Source organism: Haliaeetus leucocephalus, unplaced genomic scaffold (assembly GCF_000737465.1).
Source record: "Haliaeetus leucocephalus isolate CR32 unplaced genomic scaffold, Haliaeetus_leucocephalus-4.0 Scaffold229, whole genome shotgun sequence".
In the NCBI taxonomy this organism is placed as follows: Eukaryota; Metazoa; Chordata; class Aves; order Accipitriformes; family Accipitridae; genus Haliaeetus; species Haliaeetus leucocephalus.
The window spans coordinates 9323499-9344259 of NW_010972665.1; the positions used below are offsets into that span (position 1 = coordinate 9323499).

A 20761-nucleotide genomic window follows, 5' to 3' on the forward strand; every position below is an offset into this window, starting at 1 on the left:
CAATTTTATGTGAATTAAGAATGCTATGGCTCATTCTACCTTTGAAATGGCCTGTTATCATTCAAATCTGCATATTCAAAACAGTGTGAAAATGCTTGTAAATGTCTGTTTATGATACCTCAGCCAATGCAGCCACAAGCTTACAGTCATTAGAATAATGTGTGGTGATAAAGGAGAGTATGCCAAGCAAAAACATGTATTTCTCTGAGCATTCTTGTCCGATACTATTTCTTATAAAAACAGCTTCATGTTGATACTGTTTTATGTTATGTCTTATTACAGTTTTGGGCCAGTGTATTTTAAGGTTGCAATTAGAAATAAAAACCATATTTCATTATAAAAATAATGTGGTAGGCTTTTATAGCTTTTTCTAGAGATGATTATTCCTTGCCAAACTCTGAATTAAACTTCCAGCTGCCATAACTCTGGATTCATTGTCTACTAAACATGTGAAGTATGAGAAGTCTAGACTTGTACTCAAGACTTGCACATGTATTTTGTACCTGAAATCTTTAACAGCAGATTGTATCTCAGAGTCTTACGACATCTCTAATCACCTTGCAAAATGATACATCCAGGAAGAAACTTCCAATTTTGCACAGCTAAAGTCAAAGCTACAAAGCACTGTAGCACAAGCAAGATAACCTCTCTTTGATTTATGATGCAAGCTAGAAACAGACTTAGTAACTTAATAGCTTTTTTTTTTCCCTGCGAAAATAACTTCTGCATAGCATACAGTTAAAATTAAATATTAACAGAGATGCAGAAATACACGCTGGGGGGGATGATGACTGCTTGGAGTAACCTGGCTCCATGACTTCTCTAAATACAAGGTCTATTTTTGAAGCAAGTGATTTATTGTAACAGCTTTAACTTTCTATTCCATATAGAGCTTTGCAAGCAGCATGCTCAACTTCATGAAAATTGAGAAATGGCTCTGTTAAAAGTTAAGGGCCATTTGGTCCAACTAAGTCACTGCTATAAAGTTCCAGGAGCAGTCACCTGCTATAAAAGTTGCTTCCTTTGTTCAGGCTCAAAGTTCGTGTTCTCTAAGATACCACTGCAGAGAAAATCTACAGATAATTTGGGTTTGTGGTTTGAAAGCCTGAGAGGAATCATGAAAAAGCCAAGAAGCATGTCTGATATCCTACATACAGCAATAACATACACTATAATAAAAAATACTGCCAGGTCGTGCCTTAAATATCGTTATTTTCCAGCTGACACTCCTCTTCTTCAGCACTGCATGATATACGCTGTTTTAATGGATTTGCATGTAACAATAGCATGGGAGGTGTTCTTCAAGTAAGACTGCAAGGGACTCAGAAACATGATGTGTGCTTATATATTCTATGGACCCAAAAGCACCCCATCTCTTTAGGATTTTTTTTTTATTAGAGGGGTATTTATATTCCTCATAACCCCCAGTATATGCAAACTTCTCACTTTTTTGAGGACCCAGCAGGGTACAAAACCCAGTTATTTTTCTTTTATATGTTTCAGCACAATCTACATGATGGAGCATAGCTTAGAAGAAAGCCTGACTCTTCAGTTTAAGCTCCACCACAAAACATAAAAGTTATGTAAAAACTCTCAGCGTGGAAGATGCCCTGTAGGAGGAAGCAGCATTTTCCAGCTCCTTTTTTAGCTCATGTTGCCTAGACCACTATCTTTACAATATCTAAACACTAGCAGGTATAGAAGGCATAATGTGGACTTGTTTATTTTGGGAAGGGTGTGCCATCAGTGGCTTCCGCTAGTGTTGCTCCTATGTGCACCAATAGACAAATTAGTGCCATGTCCTTCTTCAGGTGGAAGGTGGAAGGGAGAGCAGTAGCCTTCCTCTTCTGGCCCTTCATACACAGCAGAAGGGCTTGCTGAGGCAGGGAAGCAAGTGCAGAAGCAAGTTCTGCCTTCCGCTCACTTCATGCAGCAGTAGTCTTCATATGGAAAAGAGATACTCTGTAATACCAACAGTAAGTCAGCAACCCCCTTGTGACTGTTCTGCTGCCACTTCTCACTTTTGGCTACGCTGAAAAGTTCTGTCACTCTAAAGGGTCCAGTTAAAGTCCGCTTCTCAAGTTCCCAGAGGCACTTCAGGCCCGTGTCTTAGTCCTGACAGTACCTTGCCCTGTATTACTGTCACAGGTGACTGCCTGGTTTTGGCCAACAGTTAACTTGATATTCCCAGACTTACTTTTTTAATCCTGCTGAAGCTTAAAAAGCTGCTGTGATAGCAAATTTCACAGCTGCAGACTGTTGTAGCGGGGACAATAAACCACTGGATAGCTAGTACCGCTAATTTCAACCATGGACTACTGTGGCAACAGCAGTGTGCATGTCATGGACAGTTCAAATTCCTTTGTTTAAATCCTCTAGCTGAAATGCTTTGTTCTTATATTATGACCAATATACAAAAAAGCAGTTTAAAAGTGTATGTATAGATATGCCATTAGCTCAAAGGTAGTTAAAAACCGCTAGAGGCTGGACCACAAATTTCACAGTAGCAATGTGTGGCATTAATATGACATATTAATTTCCTTATGGTAGATGATTAAGGCAGGAAATGGAGCTTGGTGAATTAACCTTCCCTAGCAGAGTGGAACACGCTCATATAAATTTAACTAAATTAATGCAATACGTTGGAATATTTCCAACTCTGTCTGTAATGCAACAGGCCTTTTTCTTTTTTTAAAATCATAATTATATTGTAGATGAGTAACTAGGACTTATGAGGCGCTCAGCATGGAAATATAAAATAGAGCACATCGCTGATTATGAGCATTTCATAAACCTAAATGTGACAGTTGATTCTTACAGACAGCCTAAAGATCCACATAACCATGTTAATACCTCTGTTATACCTCTTCTTAATTTAATTTTTTTTCATTTGGGTGTGTATGTGCAGAAATATCATCCATCTTTAAGCATATTACTTTAAATTGATGTTACTGAAAAAAAAAAAAATTCTTCCCAAATGCGTTACAGCTTTTGAGGGTTTTTCATATTATAGCCTAAGGTATTTTAGTAGGATTCAATAAAAAATTGTCCCCCTTTTTCACATCAACATACAAGTCACACATTATTAACATTAAAACAAGATTAAAGACAGTCACACCTCTTTGAATAAGTAGCAATGTGATTTTTTTTCCTTGGAGTTCATTATAAACCATGGTTTACCATGTGAATCACTCCCTGGAGTGGAGGAGTCATTCGTCAGATTTCATTTAAGTAGATAGGAAGTAAAAACTTAGGAACACTGCAGTGTTCTACCCCTGATGTAGACAAACAACACAATATTGTGACTTCGGATATTAGACAACTACTAAAAAAAGCTCTAAGAGGTAAAAAACCCCCAACTCAACAAAAAAAACAGTTCATGCAGACTGGTAAATTATCCAGCCAAGTTGACTTATTGTAGAGGATACATGAGACTTGAGTTTGTACAATCACATTATTGATTCTGCTACTAGAACTGTCAGATCTTAATCCTGATAAAGTTGTTGGATTTATGTCTACTTACATGACTTGTGAATTTGGCTAAAACTGCATAATGAATTTAGAAAAGGTTTGGCAGAAATGTACTTGAAATGTACGGACCACGTGGTTTTACTGCAACCAACTCTTGGTTCTTGGTATAGCAAAATCAATTAAAACAAAGCAACATAGAGTGAGAAAAGATATAAAGTCAGGGCATTCAAATTTTTCTACCTTTAAGTTCCAGCATGAGGTCTGAATAACTGCAGTATAAATAATTTATATGCTTTCCTTTGCGTTTTACATGATGATCCAGTAGGTGTGGGTTATTTTCTAAGTGATGAGCCTGATTCTGATCTCACTGACTTAAGTTAAAACATCACCAATTTCAAATGGTCAAACTAGAACGTGAATTCTTATTTTAAGCCTGTCTATTCTTTATCACTCATAAAAGAAGCAAGAAGTGTTTCTAGCTATTTACTGCCCAAAAGAACAGAAGTCCTTTAGATCTACAGTCTGAGTATGCTCACCATCTTACATACACCTTGTGGCTTCAGCCTTAACTCTAGTGTAAAATGAAAAGCCCAAAGAAGAGTAATTAAGTGTTGAGACCAAATTCTAGGCAGAGAATTGAGAAAAAATGAATTGGTACACAATTTGGTCTGCTTTTACGTGACAAACGTCTCATACAAATATTTCTACATTAAGCATAATCTTATCTCATACTTGATCAACTAAGCAAACTAAAGAACATCCTCAGTTTCCACTGCAAATCAAAGTTCAGAATATCACAGAGGTCAAAGCAACACCTGAAGGAAATGAGTTACAGGTTTAATCGAATGAGTATCAGTCAATGGGTAGGCCGTTGTTATATCAGCACAAACCTTGCCTTTATATCTAGATTAAAAATGCTGTGTTAATTGCACTAAAACAATCTACTGAGAAAATTGTTTAGTCACTAAGTGTTACGAGTTCAAAAAGAAGAAGTTACAAACCAGGCTGTAGCTCACCGGACAGTAGATTTAGAGAGTCCCCTGCACCTGACTGTACATAGGAATAGAAACACTAGTTTCTTCAGGGACCAGGTGAATGTTAGGCTTAGGAGTCACATTCCAAAATGAAGGAAAAGCTTAAACGGTAGTTTATATAGTGGATCTTGCAGAAAAACTTTTTTTGCATCATTACAGGGGATAACATAGTCATGGAGTTGTCTGCAAAGAATGATGTTCCACTAGAACTGTCTGATACAAAAAGATTAATGGAAATAATCATCTCACTTCATAAACACCCATGCAATAGGTGGATTCCATATTCAAAATGAGAAAAAAAAAGTTAGAACAGAGCTTTTGCTAGTGGCATTAAACACAGCTCTTGCTGCTACTGGTGCAACGACTCAACAGTCTGCAAATCTTTTAATTTTTTATCTATTTATCCATTCATTTGGCTCTTTTCAAGATATATGTATATACTAATATAATTCATTACCACCTTATGTTTTATGATTCAAGCCTCTCCAGTTATTCAGATTCTTTACTTCACAATTCTACATCTTACGACAAATCCCTAACTCGCCTGGAAAGTCTGCTGATCTTCCAGTTCTAGCTGCACTCTTTGGACTTCTCTCACCCTATCTGGGATTTTCTAGAAAGGGCATTTTCCTCTCCCCACAACACGTTGCGTTTTAATCTCTTCCACGGGTGGGAAAAGATGATGATGTTTTCCAGTCCAGCAGAGCCACTCCTGCAACTGGAACTGCATTTGAGAGATTCTTTTAATGCTCTTTATAAAATGAAAAAGATTCACATGCTCAGCAGTGAAACTTTATAATCATCTGATCATTTAAATAGGTAAAATTTTTAAACAGTACTATTTGCATTATATAATGTTACAGCATTTAGTAGAAAATGCCAATATATCACAAAATGTCTCATGTAATCCATGCCTATGAAAGATGTGAACCATTGTGAAGAACACAGATAGAATGAACTTCTTTCATTGTACTTTGCTAATTGGAAATATGAGTCTACGTACACCTGTGGAGACTCACTGAGAGATGGTGAAAACCAACTAAAGGTATTGTTTGGGATCCATCATTAGGGAGAGTTGTGGCAAACAACAGAATAATATTGGTGCAAAAAATTGGGGGGGGGGGGGAAATTAAAAAAAAAGAGAAAAGAAATGGCCAGTAAAAGGGAGTACAAGCAAATACATAAAACATCTACATTTTGAATAAGCCTGCAGCTAACATATTGAAAAGAAACTATGTTAAAGTGTGTTGCTATATCTATATTTTGGTGTCACAAGAAAAGAAGGTAAGTTCTATGTTGGGTAGAAAGATACCCAGTAAGAGAGAAACCTGGCTACATTCATCGCACATGTAATTTCAGTTCTGTCCTAACAACTGTGGCTAAGTTTATCAGATAAGATTGCCAGAAACATGCATTGGAAAAGCAGAATTATTGAAGATCAGTGGATTTTGCCATAGTCCAAAGGATGTGTGTAAGACACACGTACAGTATGTAAACTAGGGACAGGGATAATACAGCACAACTCTCCATTCTAAAGAATAAAACAGTAGCCAGTACTAAATAAATGTTTTGCATTCTTCACATATCAATAAAAATTCTACCTCCCCCTTCCCATTCTGAGTTATGCATGTAGTATGGTAGTTATGACAAAGCACGGTCATTATAAATGAAAAGCCAGCCCATGTCATATACAGAACACTAGATATATTTTTTGTGGGGTTTACCAGTTCTAAGAAGAATACCAAAAAAGAAATGCTCCATTTTCTAACTATCCATCCTTTTAACTTCAGAACAATGAAGTGCTTTCAACTACTATCTAGGATTGATTTGCATTTTTCACATGTAAGATACTACAGAAAAGTCCAGCAAGAGCTGCGGTGTCACGCGTGGAGGGACTGTTAGATGTATCATGCAGAGAAAGAGCATTCCACACAAGGAAATAACCTTACCTAGCAAATTCTCCACCCTGGGCTTGTGCCTGGCCTGCAATTGCATCCATGATAGCATCTTGGGAATACATGCTGATTGGGGTGTTATACTGGGCGTGAATTATAGTAGCCTTGCCGCCTAGGCCTTTCACCTCAATGGGTTTGTGTGTAGACAGGGCAGAGTCCTTCAGGGCATTGGGGTTGAAACGCTCCGTGAACTCCTTGCTGGGTTATGCAAGAGTGAGGTTCAACAGGGAAGGGAGGGGAAGAAAGGAGAAAGGCGTGACAAGTGAGAGATAAAGCACCAACAGAGGAGCGTGCATGTCAGTTCACGGCATCTCACCACAAAAGCTTCCGGTCAGAGGGTAAGAGACAACGTATGTAACAAGGAACACTTAAAAGCTGGCTGCGCTAATGGATGAAATTTTTGTGTTGGCTCGCAGATGTATATAGAGAAAAAAATGTGAAACAGTTGTCATTGTATAAAAAATCATGAAAAATCCCTAAGTATTGATGTGATACTTACATATATTAAAATTCTATTCTTACATGCATATATACATATAAGTATATACAAACATATACACACACACACATGTATATATGCATGCCCATGGATGTACATACATACTGCAGAGAATTCCCAGTTTATTCACTGCATCCATTCATTCTTTCAGAAGGGTCTTACAAAGTGCTAGAAAGTGCAACGGGGTGAAAGATGTCCGGTCCTCTGTTAATTAGAAGGTTCCAGTACTTTCTGTCTGGATTATTAATCATAGTGAAATTTAGTACTTGCGCCTTTTAATCTTCAAACTTTCCTCACAAAGACTAAAATAATCTTCCCAAAATCTCTGTACAGCCAGCCATAAGTGTTGCCATAGCATGATAAATGCTCCTTCTCAGATCAAAATATCCTACATTGCAATCAACGGGACAACTGCAGTTGGAAGAGTAGCCGCCATATTTTCCAGTGGCTCCATTTATGAGGAAGGATTTTTATTTGAGAAACTGAGCCATGAGCAAGTCAACTGAAGCTCCCGTTGCAACAGAACAAGTCAGTTTAATGTCAGACTGCTGCTAAAGAGCACCTGGCTTCCTTGTAGCGCCCAGTTGTACATTGTTCTAGTCCTGGAGTTAGGACTGAGTATTGCCTGGAGTTTAATGAGCAAGGTACAACCTCAGCTGTCAGTCACTGAGGTAGCTGCTCTTCTCTAACCTATGGGAGATCAGGTGGATCTCTAGTCTGCTGTTCCTGTCCTGCCAGCAGCAGGAGGATGCCAGCAGTATAGATTCTGTACACTCACTCAACTGGGCAAAACTGAGAATTCTGTCCTCTGGGAAATAACAGATATTTCACAAAGGTTTCATTTTGAACTGAGCCCCAAAGCGGGAAATGCATATATCTCCCCCCCCAAAGAAACTCTGAAAAATGTAATCCCATTTGATTGGAACAATTTTCCTTTTCAGTTTAAAGCCATTATATTGTCTTCCACTGATTTTTTTCATGTGACTGAACAACAGCTTCTCTGGTTGGCAAGGGACCAATAGTGTGCCTGTCTGCTGTGGGTCGGCCACAGAGGATGTTTGAGTGTTAAATTTGAACTCTCAGCCCAGCATGGAGGAAGAAGGAAAACCAAGTAAAGCTGGCAGTCATCTGACTTGATCTTCCAGAGATTATCAAAGGTGATGTGCCACCTCTGAACCCAGGCAGGGGATTCCACTATGTTTTCAGCCTTTTGTTTGGTGGGATGCCCTGACTGAAAATGGACAGTAAGAGACAGTCACACATCATTCAAAATATTTGATAGAACATTAACAGCCACATGCTCAAGGAACAGAGACATAAATATGCACGTGCTTTAGTTACACACACCAACATTTTAAGGGAGGGAACCGGGAAGATGCATTATGCATTCAAAAAGTGAAAATCACCTTTTTACAAAGACATTTTCACATTTAAAATATCTCTCCATTAACTATTCATCAACTATGACAATATTATTATTATTACACTGACATCATCTGCTGAAGGGTGATGTGCAGAGATGTGCAGGTTGTTACACTCTCAACTTTTCAGCATGCACATGCCTTAATTTAACAATGGTATCTCTTTTCTTTGTAATATCCAAAATGATCACAAGATAATTATGAACACACAGGTCCTCGAGATCTTGAATTTAGTGTTCTCTTTCCCCCACACTGTTAGAAGTATTGAAGAGATTTTAAACCCAAAATCTGAGAAGATTGCGTGAATGAAAAGACAGAGGTTAAATATGCCACTTTTAAAAAATAAAGTTCAAAGCAATTGGTTTCCACAATCAATTACACAAATAAAAGCTAGTAATCTTAGAACAGCCTAATCTTCGCTAATGGTAGCAGCAGTAGTGATTTAGGCTTTCACTTGGGGTATTTAAACAGTTTCAGTGATGTCTTTCAAGAGGTTTTAGTCACATTACACATACCAAGGCAAAACTTTCACTAAGTTAACAAGATTCCCATAACAATAAGAGAAAAGGGTACAGATTTTCAACTGCAGAGTTTTCTTTTTAACTCTGGAAGTAGACAGAAGACACTAGTGCTTGTAAGGGGTACTGTGCTCTGGGACAAAGTGGCAGAGGTAAGACCCTAGAGACAGCTGGAGCACCTCTGCAAAATGAATGGGATAGCTCTACTAAGCTTGAAAAGGATCAGGAAGAATAAATCCCAAAGCAAGATGAACAACACCCAGACAATGTGACTTCTGCTTTCTGTCCTGGTTAAACCACGACACTTTCTAAGACAATCATAACAGAATAATTATCAATGTAAATTTGCTGAAGTTTCATCACTCTAAAGGATTTACATCATTTGCATGACATAACACCCACACCTCATTGCAGTCAACAGAGAATGCCAGATCAGTGTAAATTATATGCATTAAATATGATTTCAACTTTATGTATTCTACTACTTCTAACCTTCTCTTGTCAGTTTAAATTTGACATTTAACTAATATAATTTTTTATCTTATGCTGAATTTAACCCAGTCTCCAGTAATTTCTGGACAACACTCAGTTCAGAGACAGAAAGTGGGAATTTAGAGACAATCTTCTGTCCTTAAAAAACTAACGATCAGAGATGAGGACTCTGTGAACTTTCCTAAATAGAGCAGATCAATCACATTTTTAAATCAATCATTGCTTCTTGTTTGGGCAATATGTTTACTAAGGTAAAGTACTTTTTAGATCTTTTCCATGTCAGTATCTCATACCAACCTAAATTTGAATTTTAGTGTAGTGGGACTTTGGAAATTAATTTAATGTTGAGGCTAAAAATACACCAGTAATAATACACCAAAAAAGGCTCAGAAAAGGCTCCCCAAATCCTGAAAGCATGAAGACTACTTAAAGAGTTAGGAGGAATTAAACCCAGACTGTAGAGACAAAAACATCTGAAAGCATTCACAAGAACCGAGCAAACTCAGATGCTAACTCCATTTGCAGCATTAGAACATCATCAAGAAATGCCGAACACATAGTATGCTTAGAAGGGAGCACTGCTGGACACCAGTGGCAGCTGATGATGCTTGCCATTTTTTAAAAGTACTTCCATTTGCAAGTAGACACAGCAGGAACACAAGGGATCATGCTACCCCAGAAAACAAATCTTCACACATACAGCATAACACAAATACTTGGCACTGTATAGAAGTGATACTAACTTGGCAGCGGTGTTGGTTATGACCTAAAAGAAGAGAAAGAGAACAAACAACATCAAAACCAACCACACAGAAAAAGTCAATAGTTTTTAGAGTGCAAAGGGCAAAGGGTATTTACAAAAGCTTACTAAAGCTTTTTTCAGACCATCCACAAATAAGAACAAAAAGTAAATGTATGCCTGAAAACCCCAACATGATTAAGAAAGGAAAAAACGTAGGGATTATAGTTGATCCACTAGGACTTAGTAGGGTACCATGGCATTTTGGCTGACCCTTGAACATGATTTTATTGCTGTGCATCCCTAAAAGTACTATTACCAAAGTGTAGAGGAAGAGGGGTGGGGAAGAAGAAAGAAGCATTTGCAAAGTATATTCTCATCTGAAAATAGCAGATGAGTGGTGGAGATTATATTCTTCCCTCACATACTAAATATTCAGGGATGAAGTCTGTTCTCCTCAGGCTGCCCTCAGAGCTGGTATTGCAAGATTGATTTTTTGGTCTTTTACATGCTGGAGAATATCCAAAGAATATATTGGTAGATGTTTTAAATCTAAAACTGAGGAAAATGCCTTTGTATTTAACAAACTATTGGCCTAAATCTGACTGTACCTACATTATGCCAACAGTGGTGTAAGCCAATTAATTTCAGAATGGTCATTCCTAACTTATTCCACGTGAAATGAAGGAAGTCCATGCATTATGTGTTTTTTTGGATATCCGTATCAGGATATTTTATTCCATCTGGTATGTACACGGTATGAAAAAACATATGTTCATGCTACATCCTGCTTCGCTGCATAAACGAGAAGTGATGGTGGCTTGCACAGTAATTCCAAAGAAACACAATATAGGACAAAGCTGGGAGCAATGAACAGATAGTGAGCTCAGGCTGTACTATTATATTATTTGCTAATAACTCTTTCTGTAGTTGCATGAATAGCATTCATGGGCTATGACTTTTTTTTTAACTTATTCTTTTCAAAGCTTAGAATATCCATATTTTGCTCTTATATCTTGAGTGAAGAGTAATTAATCATATTTTGCACAAAATAAAGAGGAAGAGAGTCCAGGATCGGTTAATAAACATTTCTTCTTATTTAGCTGCACAGAATGCTGTTGACAGAAGTGGGCAGTGAACCTTCCAACTTGCTGTTGCAACATTTCTGGATCTGGGATTGATACAGAACACTGGACAGCAATGTTATACTGTTGGAGTGACATTCAAAGTGGATTTGTCTCTTTGTGCTTTTGCCTTGCCGAACCTTTGATATTATTGCTTCTTTTTACATACAGTCCTTTTGCATTGGCTCATGCAGCTGCCTTTTTCATGATCAAAACCACTAATGAGACGAAGCTGCAGTAAAGGCTTTGCACTTCTGCATTTCCATGGAAAAGCAATGACAGATCACCTGCACTTACTGTTCTTCAGACTCTCGGATTTGAGAATATTCTAACTTTATAAACCCTACATTAAGCCAAATAGATCAGTCTGTTGCAGGAACCAGTAGAGATGTATTAGGAACAAGCTGTAGCCTGTAAGCACATAAGTGATCCTATATCCATTTTAGGTGTGTGCAGGATAGCGGGGCACTCACTTACAATGAAACATAGTGGAATAGTATCATTTTCTGAAGTGGGCTCTGATGCCTGCTTCAATCTTCTAATCCAGGCCTCTGCCTTACACATAAAATAATATTTTAAAGGCAGAACTACCACTCCTAAAATACACCTTAATTAGACGAACCACGTGTTTGCATATAAAAATATGTTCAAAGATAAAAATCATTATGTGCACACACTAAGAACGGCTCAACAGCCACATGTCTCAGTAAAGATTTTTTAGATGTGAAGAGGCTACTATAGCTTCCCTCAAAAAGAGTAAAGCTTTACTTCTCCTTATGTTCAGTATGCGATGAGAAAATTCTCTCCAGTTCAGAGCCACACATTATTTTAGCTTGATTCTAAATACGGACATGTATGAAACACCCAACTTGCTGCTCACAGAGGTCACACAGTAAGAAGCCAGTAACTTAAGCCACCTGGCACGTACTTGTGGGACAGGTATTTACAGCCCTTGACCTACAATGTGAAAAATAACTTACACTGGAATGAAAGAGAACCACATGTTACAAGCTATGACTCACTCTTCGTATTTATTAATACTCTCCTTTCCAGAGCTTTCAGCACATCAAGTTCCACACTCTTAACAGGCCACCTCTATTTTTCGCCCTCGGCCAGGGTGATAAAGCTTTAATGTAAAAATGTAACAGAGAAACAGATGCTTTGTTATTCTTTGTAGATCAGGGAAATAATCTCAAAATTAATTTTTGCTTTCTGATAGGATTTTCCAAAGGGTTTAGCTAAACCTCTAACAGCAATTCACACAATTAAGTTTAAACGATTTGGTGGAAAGGACACCAAATTGAAATATGAAATATACCTTAAGATCAACACCCAAACCTGAATTTTCTTATAGCTTTTACGATACTGCTAAGAGCATGCTCCTGAATGTATAATAAGTTCACAGTTTGGGAGCACCATAATTTCCCAATCTTTACGCAGCATCTCATGTTGTACTATATGATAAGAATGTCCACAACAAAGTCAAGAGCTGATTTTGCAGAGCTTACAGTGCTTTCCTTGTGCACTCTTTCACATATATCCACAATGAGACTGAGACTATCATGGATGATAGCAAGTCCCAAGGTAGTTACAGATTCCATGTTATTCTCCACAGAGCAGTAGGAGAGATGCCTCTCACTTCATGGGTAACACTCAAGTGGAAGTGGGAATGACAGGATTATTGAACTCTGAATTTTCTCTGCATGTAAACAGATATACAATTCTCTAAATCTCAGAGGAATTACCTGAAAAGACACATGTACTTAGTAGCTCTGGGCTCTTTCATCCTTTCAGATTGTTCTTGGGCTGCAGGATAAAGGCTGAATTTTTTAAGCAGAATATTTAGATGATGTCTCATAAATGTTCTTATTTGTTCATCAGTGCTACAGATATTACAGGCAGATAGACAGCAATTCCCTAAAATTTTGTTCAAACTAAAAAAAAACCAACCTCAGATGGTTGTTCTAAGGTAGAACCTTGCTTTCTAATTCAGTGCACTGCCACTGGCGTGCACTAATGTGGGTACATATAAAGGAGACATAAAACACGGAAAAGCACAGAGTGAAGACAGTGAAGTGTTTTCTGCACCCCAACAATCACTGTCATATTATGTAGTCCTATCACAATGCCCTCTGGAATCAATAGACTGGTTCACATTGACTTTGGTGAGTGATGGATGCAGCTGTGTTGTAATTTTGATAACAAAAAATAGTCAAAATGCTGAGCCATCAAAAATACAGCCCCTTTACCCTCACCCTTGCAGATCTTAAGGAGGGTTGTGAAGACAATGAGAGAAAGGGAGATATACTGCGAGGAAACTCTGCATATTTAAATAAGACAAGGATTAGTTTTCCTCAAGAAAACTGTTAGAGAGAAGCATTCTGAGGTTTATTTTGCTGATCTTGCTTACTAACTGAAATTATTTTCTTTTAAACAGTAATTGCCTTTCTTAATTATCCAGTATGAGAAGGGAGGATAGGATTTTTTCAGATAAGTTAATTAGGATTGTTAATGCCAAGTGCTCAAGAGAGTTACAATGAATCATCTAAACTGCTTGAATCATCTAGAACATGTATATATGCTCTTTTATAAGGATAAAATATCCTTACTTTGCTACAACTTAAAACCCCTTGGTTTTACTCTTGCAAAGAGGTCCCGCAATGGGATATAAAATACTTGAAAATATGCATTTGCTATCAGACCTTGAGTGGATTGTCTGAATTTTCTGTTTTTCCTCATATAGCCAAGTCCCTGGTGTCGAAAGTATACTTTTACCTATATTCATAATAAGAAATTTATCTTCATTTTAAATAAACACAAATAAAAAAATTACAGATTTGTTTGCAAATTAATACATGAAGGCAGAAAAATTAGGAAAATCTGCTTCTCATTGCTTTTCCTCGTGTGTTGTAGTCCAAGCGCCTCACTTCACAAACGTACTTATAAAACAGTTGATCTGCAATACAGTAACACTGAAAACCTTGACAACGTGGGATCAAACTATCTGGGTAGTATTTAGAGATCATTCCTTGTTACATACAAGTTAAGAGCAAAGCTAACGTGAGACAGACCATGTTCAAACCAGACGATTCAAAATATTGCAGTTTTGACTCATTTTGCATAGGAAAGCCAATATGTTAAGGCAGGAATTATAGCGGGACACTCCAGCAGACTAGCATGTCAGATTTGCTGGTCAAAGCAATTTCTCTTCAGGAAAGTGCCAAAGATTAGATCTGTTTTATAGCAGCTTCTATAACGGCCGACAGTGATACTTGGTTCTATGAGACTACATGCATTAGTTAAATCGCTAAATGCCAGAACCCTGAGATCATCACAGTTACTTCAGTCATAGTGTTCCTCTTCATGCTCTGGTGACTATTGCCAATCCATATTGCAATTCAGATACCAAAGACCAAGAGTTATTCTGTAATGGTACTGCATATATGTTTTGGGGGGTACTGGAAAATTTAATGATTGTTCCAGACCTTAATCATGATTACCAGACAAATGCACAATAGGGTAGGTATTATTACATTCATTTTTCAGCAAATTCATTACTTAATTGAAATATTAAATATGTTACCAGGTTACCTACCCTCTAGGAAGTCCACCTTCCGAAGCCCTTCGGTTGAGACTTAACTTATGCATCTCAGCCATCTCCCTTAGAGTCTCTGCTGAGTAAAGGCCAATAGGGTTGTTATACTGCCTTGCAGGGCTCAGCTGGTGTATAGGACTATTGCCATCAGTCAATACAGGGCTTAGTTTTGAACCTAGATTACTCTTTGCAGGTGAAATGTCAGGAGTCACAGACTGAGAGGACATGGAAGATCTAACTGTGGTAGTCTTTAAGTAGGCAGAGCTATTTGAAAAGCTGATCTCTTGCTTGTTGAGGTAGCCTGAAAACGTTCCATTGGTTGCTAACATACTACCCATAGGCCCAGTCGCCGTGTTAGTTAGAGGACTGAAGGTTGTTCTGTTGCCATTGATTTCCCAAGCAGGTTCCTGTAGTAGCAAACATGCAGGCCAAGAAAAGAAAAAAAGAAAAGAGCAATCATAGAACACATGCAAAAATAACATATCTGCATTTACTGCTTTCTAAACATATTGATAAACTTGCAATAAATAGATTGGGGCCAAAGCATCCAACCTTTCAGGGAAGACTTTCAACAAAGAAATGCATTGTTTCAAAATAAGGGAAGCAAAACATAGTCAGGCATTTTTTTACTGGGTTTTAGTTGAAATTAACAAATAAAGTCTAACATTAAAAAGCATTTGCTACTAGTCAACCTCATAGCAATAATTTTATATAAAGCCAACACTGTCGATTAATTTCTAGGATAATTAAGAAATCTTAAAATAAACTTGAGGTCAGAATAATTTGAGATAATATGCAAACAAAGAAGTCAATGCCATTGTTATAAAAACATAATCATTCTAAACCACACCATTCTATTTTTCCATGAGTACACTTCAAGTTATTGAAGCCCACACATTGCATTGCTTTCATAGGCTCTGGTTCATGCTAATTAGGCCATGCAGCATGATTAGCAGATAGACCAACAGGACTCGAGAACAGGTACTGCTCAACAGATAGGATGCTTCTATTCTGATCATTTCTGCATAATTTCCACTTGAAGGAATGTGTGGCTGAGTATGTAGATGATGAGTGTATGATCCTACTGTCATGTCCCAGACAATATTCCTAACTAGGACAGCAGGATGTATTGTCTTAGTCGAAGTCACAGAAATCTCTCCTACAATAGCTATACCCTGCTGGTGCTCAAATTAGAAACATTCTACCAAAACCTCATCTTGGAAAAACGCAGTACTATGCTTCAGTTTCATAAATGATTTGCTATTAACGCAGCTTAGTGAAAGCAAAATAAAAGGTAATATCAAAGAAGAAAAATACTGCTTTTTCAGCAACGCAGTGCTGGAAATAAGTTGTCCCATGAGTTCCAAGGAAGTTTCATGTAAAACTTCTGTGCTTATGTTGCCTACAACACCCTATCACTGCTTCATGCTCATTCTGGTGCAACACCATCTAAATCCCTAGGACTGGAAGGTACTCAGCACTTTGTGGGAAGCACAGAGCACCCTTAGGGTTAAATTACCTCATTTCCTTCTAGCTACTGGCAGCGTGTAGTGACCACAGCTCTGTACTTTTTGGAAGTCTGCCTACCTGCAGTATGGACAATTTTACCAAAAAGGAATACAAACTTCACTTTCAGATGGGCATTTTATACCTTTACTCTCAGTTTTCTTATTCTTTAACTTCTAAAGGCTCAGTGACTGGAACATGAATAGCAAGATTCCAATATTGATTAACATCTCTTTAATGTTTGCCTTTTGAACGTAGCATCCTGAGTGCTGGAACTCATTAGCACATGTTTTAAAGTAACGAATGATATAGTTTCAAAAGCTGTTTTATTCATCACTTTTGTTTGTCTGTAATTACATGCTTTGGTTAAAAAAATCTATAGCTGAGGTACCCAACAAACTATTTGAATGCTTGACAGTTTACAGATTTCTCTAGAGCCATAACATCAATTTGTAGTTTATCTCAGAAGCTCCTGGCTCCAGCCTAACCTGGGCTACATTGCTTTGGCTGCAGGAGAAGGATCACTTCAACCTCTCCCTCTGGACCTAGATACACTGCTGCCATAACTGGTACCCAGACGCCGTGATGCTCACAGTTAAGAGGCCCACCAGTAATGCTGGCAGCACACTGCAGTCCAGCTCTGGGGGACAGGGACAGGCAGGGGACATTATCCTGAAGAAGGGATGGAACCCACAGTCTGCCCTTGGTGAAAGCCAGTATAAGAGCAGATGGTGGCCTGCAGTGACATTTTGCCTCCTGTGGGCTGGCACTGCTTCAGTCGCCATCTTTCACATCTTACATGCATCTCCTCCACAGCCTTGCATGAAACATAGGCCTGAGAATAATTTGGCCTCTGATTTTCTACTTTTGCTAGTATTGGTTATCATTAATGTCATTTACTGATTTTGATAGTAAGGTTCACAAGAAAGATAAATATTTCATATTCCTCTCTTGGATTTTTCTATATTGCATACTTAAGTTTAGGGAGATTACATTTGAAAAATCAAGATAATACGGCCTGATTAATTAAAATTAATTGCAAAAAATCCCCTAAAGGTCTAAGGATATAATTAATCATAACATTAAATACATTTAAGATGTTTTGAATCAAAAATGTAAGGCAGATAAAATGAACTGAGAACATTTTCTTAGTAATAAACAGGAAGAGATTTTAGCTGGCATTAATAGCTGCCTGAGGCTATAGAAACAGATAATTCCAAAAGCATTTTTCAGACTATGCCTTTTTAAATAAATACATTTGAATTACATACTTCAGTCATTATACCCTGACATCGAAAACAGCAAAAACCCAACCTTTCAGTGGCCTACTGCAAGCTTCCAAGTACCATTAAACAAACAGAAAACAGGGATTCTCTCTAAAAATGTGTTGTAAAAGAGGCATAAATGCACAAGGCCGTGTTCATAAATTAAGTCACCACTTGTGCAAATGAGTTTTGCATGCTAGCAGAGAGGGACAAAACAAATATTTTAAAAAAATAAAATAGAGGCAATAGCGAAGAAAAAGGATATGCCGGAGTTATATTTGTTTGTTACCCTGAAAACTCAGTGGCTTTTCTCCAAGCTAACTGCGGGTTTCCTTTCTAAACCCCATAATAAAAGGGCATGCAAGGAGATCTGATTATAAAGTATCAGTTTCAACTGCTAATGAGAGAAATGCCAGATATTTCCTTAATTCTAATGCATTTTCAAGGTTTTGGTGTTACTGGACACTAACAGTAGGCGAAAGGAAAATCATAGGACCACCATAAAAAATGATGGTTGATGACTTTGCTTACTTTTATGACATGAATGGAGTTTTGGTTTCACTCCTCAAACAATTTCTAGCTGGAATACCAGCATGCTGGTAACTCAGCACTAGAATTCCTAGGAGCTCAGCAGTGCCAGGGTAGCATTCTCCATTTGACTTAATATTCATGGTAGTTTTAAGGTAGTAGTTTTCCCTGTGTTCAGGGGGCAAAGGGATGAAACAGGAAGTGTCTGAGAGCAGCTGTATAACTTCTTCCAAAGAATTACTGCCTGATAATCAGTTTATTTAGCTCTTTCCTTTTGTGATTGACAAAGAATCTCTCATTCAGATTATTCCTGGTAGGATATTTTAGAATTTTTTTTTCTCCAGTTCAGTGGCAAAACCAGACAAATGCAGTATTTCTGAAACCATTTCTGAATGCGAAGGTCAAATTTCTAATACTGAGCAGCAGCACGGCTTTGAGCATTACCTCACATGAAATGCAGCCAACAGTAACAAACGTCCCCCTGTTTCCCATCTCTCTCATCCCATTCTGTTTCAGTCTCCGTGGCTGGAAAGGCAAACAAACGTTTCCAGCTATGTAAATCTGATGCTACCCCTCAGTCGACCAGAAGAGGAGGCTCTGACACTGGGCAATGGGCTTCTTCCCTCGAGAAAGATGCTGTGATCCTGCAGCAATCCCTTACTACGAGGGGAAAACTGCGTTTTAATTTCCCAGTGTAATGTCTGTGAATTGAGCTTAAAACTGATAAATGTAGAGGAGTCTCAAACATTTGGGAACAGAGGGAAGCTAAGAATCAGCTCAATTTCCATTGTGAAATATTATTATCCTTTTCTTTATAAATATTCAATTTCTACGCAAGGCAAATGCTCCTTGTTATATATCAGAGAAGTGAGAAACAAATTTATATTGGAAGACACAATACCAGTTTTTCAGGTCCTCTTCCTTTGACAGACCACATTCTATTTATCTATTGCTATGACCGTACAGTCTTTATTCACCTTTTGCACTTCTGGGAGTACAATTTTAACACTATACTAATGAATTTGACTTCCCAACATGCCCAAGAAGCTGATGTTGCTTTAAACTTCTTATAGAAAGAAGGAAATGGCACCATGGCATTACATGACTCTGATCAAAGACATCCAACAAATAGCTTTTGGCTCAGCCAGCTCTTCCATCCTATGCTTTACTTAAAAAGTCAATCGCCTATTCATCTATTTTCTCTTAGCCACATAGGTTTCCAAATTTGGCAGAAATCATAAGCATTATGAGATCTTCACTGGGACTCTGAAATAAGCGTGTTCTGTACTGTTTCATAAACAGGACAACACATAGCCGTATTATTAAAATGTAAAGAGGCTGTCTTAATACCTTTATGCAAGGGGACAAATGTTCAAGCTATGCTTAGCCTTAAAGCTTCAGCTTGAACATTTTGAACTGGATGGAGCTGAACCTTCACCGGTGTTGTGCCCCTCCTGAAAAGCTGCAGGAACTCACTGATGGATGATGGCTTAGTTTCAATTCTTGGACTCATGCTTACTCTTCTTGTTATTTGAATGCTTTCAGCATTAGTTATGCCCTTTCTTCCAGCTATGCCACACCTGTGTAAAAGACTTGACTAAATCTTTTGACTAAATAAAAAAGATTTGACTAAACTAAATGAAAACTGTTTTAAGTTGGAGATTAATGTCATATAAGGAAAGAGTGAAACTGCGAATCAGTCAAACTTTTATTTCCAATAATAGCCCTACAGCTCAGTTGACACCATACTCATGATTGCAGAACCTGTATCATCCATAACATTGATAAGCTCCAGAAAGTAAGGAGAGAATATATGTTACTTGTGGAATGTAGAAAAATTTCTATCATGGTGAAGAACTCCAGGGTTTTCATACCTTCCTTACATCTTTGTAAAATAATGCATGCTTATTTACCTAAAACACACAAAAAATTACCGTAGCAGTCAAAGAAGAAATACATGCTTGAAAATTAGTGGAAGCTGCAATCAGATCAGCAATTATGTACAAGAGAATTTATGGTTTTTAAACTAGACACTGAACTTGCACATGCAGATTTTTCAGCTAACATTGACATGCCTTAACCTTGACTCAGAGAAAGGTGAGAAAAACTTCTCTTGATGTTTGAGGACAACACTGTCGTGACTGTCTTGTAATGTAGTTTTTGCTGTCTTTTGAAATGCAATCGAATTCATTTCATGTGAACCATCAGAGTCTAAACACTGTCAAGCAGTGATGTGGAGGTGACAGCTTCTGCCTACGTGTCACGGAATTCTTCATTTCTACAGTGATACTGTTACTAGAAATAGTAAAGGGACAAGCAAAGAAACCTTGATTTTGAAAGTATATTTACTGTAACATACCTTATTGCAACATCCCCATACCACTGTTTCTATCAGTAAAGACTTTTTATTCCGGATTTTGAGAGTTTTCCAATGGTTCAATGCCTCCATTCCCTTCCAAACCACCCTCAGAGAAGAATTTTTCTCAGGTAAAAATTACTGTTGTCTACTCGTGTATACTAGTGACACAAACGTCACTCCTCTTGACCTGCAAAGGGCCCCCCACTCCAGCACTCTACTACTACCTCTTCCCCCGAGCCAAAGACCCTACACCTA

The 20761-nt window shown here is 37.8% G+C and overlaps 1 protein-coding gene across 2 annotated transcripts in view; it reads right to left on the reverse strand.

The window, feature by feature from the left end:
- Positions 1 to 20761, reverse strand: part of LDB3 (LIM domain binding 3) — a 118997-nt gene that overhangs the window by 47233 nt on the left and 51003 nt on the right. For both annotated transcript variants that reach the window (XM_010567877.1, XM_010567878.1), the window contains 2 exons: positions 10134 to 10156; positions 6455 to 6658 (listed from right to left, as the gene is read on the reverse strand). In XM_010567877.1, coding sequence (XP_010566179.1) covers positions 6455 to 6658; positions 10134 to 10156 — 227 coding nt within the window. The remainder of the gene's footprint in view (positions 1 to 6454; positions 6659 to 10133; positions 10157 to 20761) is intronic.